The 3361-nt window shown below is 44.8% G+C and overlaps 1 protein-coding gene across 1 annotated transcript; it reads left to right on the top strand.

The window, feature by feature from the left end:
- On the top strand, positions 1-2498 carry LOC139406441 (zona pellucida sperm-binding protein 3-like). The gene is made up of 8 exons (XM_071149025.1): positions 1-519; positions 607-725; positions 830-933; positions 1198-1375; positions 1559-1676; positions 1873-1955; positions 2029-2108; positions 2374-2498. The coding sequence occupies exons 1-8, from the start codon at positions 1-3 to the stop codon at positions 2436-2438; spliced, it is 1266 nt and encodes a 421-aa protein (XP_071005126.1). The 3' UTR covers positions 2439-2498.
- The last annotated feature ends 863 nt before the right edge of the window (positions 2499-3361 follow it).

Here is a 3361-nt window from a genome sequence, read left to right as displayed (position 1 = left end):
ATGGCGCTCTGTATTACATTCCTCCTACTTCTTACCTTTGGCTGTTCAGCTACAGTTCAGCAGCTTTATTGGGAAGCGGAATCTCAGAGCCAAGTGGCACATGCCCCTGGGAGATTAGTTCCACAGTATAGGCCTGTTCAAGAACCAGCCAGATTTCAACCAAGGCCTGTGCAATGGCCCGCCAGGGTCCAGACACCGACGCAAGTTCAAAACCCTTTCCTCCAGTCAAAGCAGACCTTCAATGAGCCTTTGACCTGGCGATATCCTGAAGATCCAGTCAAAGAGGTGCAGTTGGCTATTGATGAGCAGAGACCGCTGCCTGTGCCTGCCAGTAGCATTGCAGTTCAATGTGGGGAGACTGCTGCTCGTGTGGAAGTCAAACGAGATCTGCTTGGGATCGGCCAACTCATTCACCCAGCGGATCTTACCTTGGGAGGCTGTGCTGTCACTGGGGAGGATGCTTCCGCTCAAGTTCTGATCTTTGTCACTGAGCTGCACGAATGTGGCAGCACTCTGACGGTAACATTGAGCATTAGCATCGTTATGACTTTTCTAGGTTGACTACCATTGATTTTCTTACAATGCCGTTTGCTGCTCTGATTCCAGATGACTGAGGATTCACTTGTCTATGTCTTCACACTCCGTTATACACCAGCCACCCTGGGCAGCAGCCCCATTGTTCGGACAAGAGAAGTGGTGGTCTGGGTTGAGTGCCACTATCAAAGGTGAGTTGACTACACCTGCGTTGGTTCTTTTTTTTCTTCAGTTCAATCAACTTTGGATACACTTCCTTGGCCATTTGGTTTCACATTTAAAGACTCCTTTACAGAAATCATGATGTGAGCAGCGGTTCAGTGAAGCCCACCTGGAATCCCTATGCCTCCACTAAGGTTGCAGAGGAGCTCCTCTACTTCTCCCTGAGGCTAATGACTGGTTAGTAACTGCTTGTCCTTGCCATATTGACATTGCTCTTGTCAGGCATTGACTTAAGTGCTGTCTCTGCACTTGTTTGTAAACTATCGTGTTGCCAACTGGCAAATGTAACCGCCGCTTAGTTATTGGAATGAGGTGGCTACCCCAGAGTACAAAAGGATGGCAGTTATATTTGCCATGATAAAACCACACTGCTGATGTACAGACCCTGCTCTAGTTTATCTGACTTGGAATAAGCATTAGACTGTTGCCTTGTCTTCGCAGACAACTGGCAGTTGGAGAGACCCAGCAAAGAGTACGTCCTTGGAGATAATATTAACTTTGAAGCTTCTGTCGTCCAGTTCTTCCATGTGCCCCTCCGAGTCTTTGTGGACAACTGTGTAGCCACAGTCATCCCAAACGCCAACACTGTCCCAAGATATGCCTTCATCGAGAACCGTGGGTGAGTATCCTTTGTAAGGCACTTGATCTAGTTCAAGGACTAATTGTTTGCTTTAATCTGCTAAGGAAAGCATTTCCCATTCCCTCCACCTGCCCACACTTCAGATCAACAGCCATCTTGAATGGCTTCCTTCCAGAGTTTCAGCAGTGTAGGCAGCCTAATTTTGATTTTTGTGACCTTCAGTTGTCTGGTCGACACCAAGCTGACAGGCTCCAGGTCCCAGTTCATACCTCGCACCATGGATGACACGCTCCAGTTCCAGATCAAAGCCTTTAGGTTTCATGTTGTGAACTCTGGCTCAGTGAGTAGTTAATCCTGAGATCTTCTGCAAATTAGCTTCGGAATGTCCAAATTGATAGAATTGGCTGTTTTGATTCACTTCAATCAACAATGAATTATGCTATGCCCAATATGGCTTGTGTTGTACCCAACATGACGTTACTTTGATTTGATGTCTTATGTGGTACCAATGCTGAGACTTCAACACATTTCAACAGCTATACATTACCTGCCTCCTGAAAGCCACAACAGCTTCAGCCCCTATTGATCATGAGAACAAGGCTTGTTCCTTCTCAAATGGGTAAGTCTGGGTATATATGGCAGGGTGTGCACTTTGCTTGTACATACTATATGCAACACTCTCTTTTCAATAGATGGCGCGAGGCCAGTAAGAAAGACCAGGTGTGTGGCTGTTGTGACACAGACTGTGGCATGAGAAGGGAACCGGATCCAGGTACATTTGCACTACAGTCCAGTGTTTGTCATTCCTGGGCAAAAATGTGCACCTAGGGTGCACACTTGTCCTAATCAAGTACTTACAGACTTGATTCACGTAAACCCTTGGCTGCAATCTCTAGTGCTAGGCTGGAAAAAAGTGCACCCTCTGCGTAAATTATTTGTTCTGTTTCTTGCTATGTCGGACCCCAGTAAGCCGACAGCAACAGCTAGTGTAATGGATCCTAATATATCAAATCAGGAAGGTTTTCTGCTCTTCCTAGGTTTCCGGTGGGAGCAAGAAACCTCTATTGGTCCTCTCAACATCAAAGAAAAGCTTCTTGACTGATGGCCTATTTAATCATTTGGACTGACTTTCCTGTTGAAAAAAACACATTATGGATGATTAAAAAAATATGGATTTCAAAAGGATTTGTCTTGAGTCTTTTGTTCTTGAGCTTTTTTTAATGTGTAAAATGAAGTACTACTTTTTTCTTGCTAGCTACTCTGGTAGTTTAACAAGAGGTGGTAGCTAAGCTTGTTTACAAACAAATTGGCAACTGTGCTAAATGGCTACCTAGCTAGTTTACTGTGGCTAGCCAAGAAGAGCATGTTTTGAAAATTAGATTTGTGCTTTGAGTAAGTATTACCATAGGATTTTTAACATTCAAAGCAACTGAGAAGTCAGTGGCAGGAAATGTCACCTTCGCTTGCTACAGAACTTCTGCGTTATTGGTTGTTCTTGTGTCTTATCAGCCAACACCACTGCACAAACCTGTCACTATGACAACTAGTGTAGCCTTGTCTGAAAATGTCCACTTTGGTTATTTGCTACTTGTTTGGACAGTCTGTAGTCAAACTGCTTTGAGCATTAAGGCCTGCAGTGTGAATAAGACTTTAGGCTATTACCATCCACAATAAGCATCTTAACCTTAATACCAAAATATGACTTGCGCAATTTCCCATCAACCTCTGGGGGAGAGACTAGAAGCAGTCCTTCCCAAAGTATTTGGCCCTTGACAATGTCCCGTGAATCGCTGGACTGAAACGATGCAAATTAAGTTAGAGCGTTGCACATTCTATAGTAAGAATAGTAGCCTACACCATTACAGGCTGCACTGAACTACTGCTGTTAAATACAGATTTTCTGGTCGTAATGAAAAGTGCGGCTGGCTTCTGAATTCAGTGGGCACTGTGCCAAGAAGCAGTGCGGCTTGGTTGTGTTTCAGATGAACAAATGGCTCTCAACCTTCGCCTCTCCTGAGTCCATAC

This window comes from Oncorhynchus clarkii, chromosome 4 (genome assembly GCF_045791955.1).
Source record: "Oncorhynchus clarkii lewisi isolate Uvic-CL-2024 chromosome 4, UVic_Ocla_1.0, whole genome shotgun sequence".
NCBI lineage: Eukaryota > Metazoa > Chordata > Actinopteri > Salmoniformes > Salmonidae > Oncorhynchus > Oncorhynchus clarkii.
The sequence above is the reverse complement of the archived record's forward strand: the minus strand, read 5'-3'. Positions and strand labels throughout refer to the sequence as shown.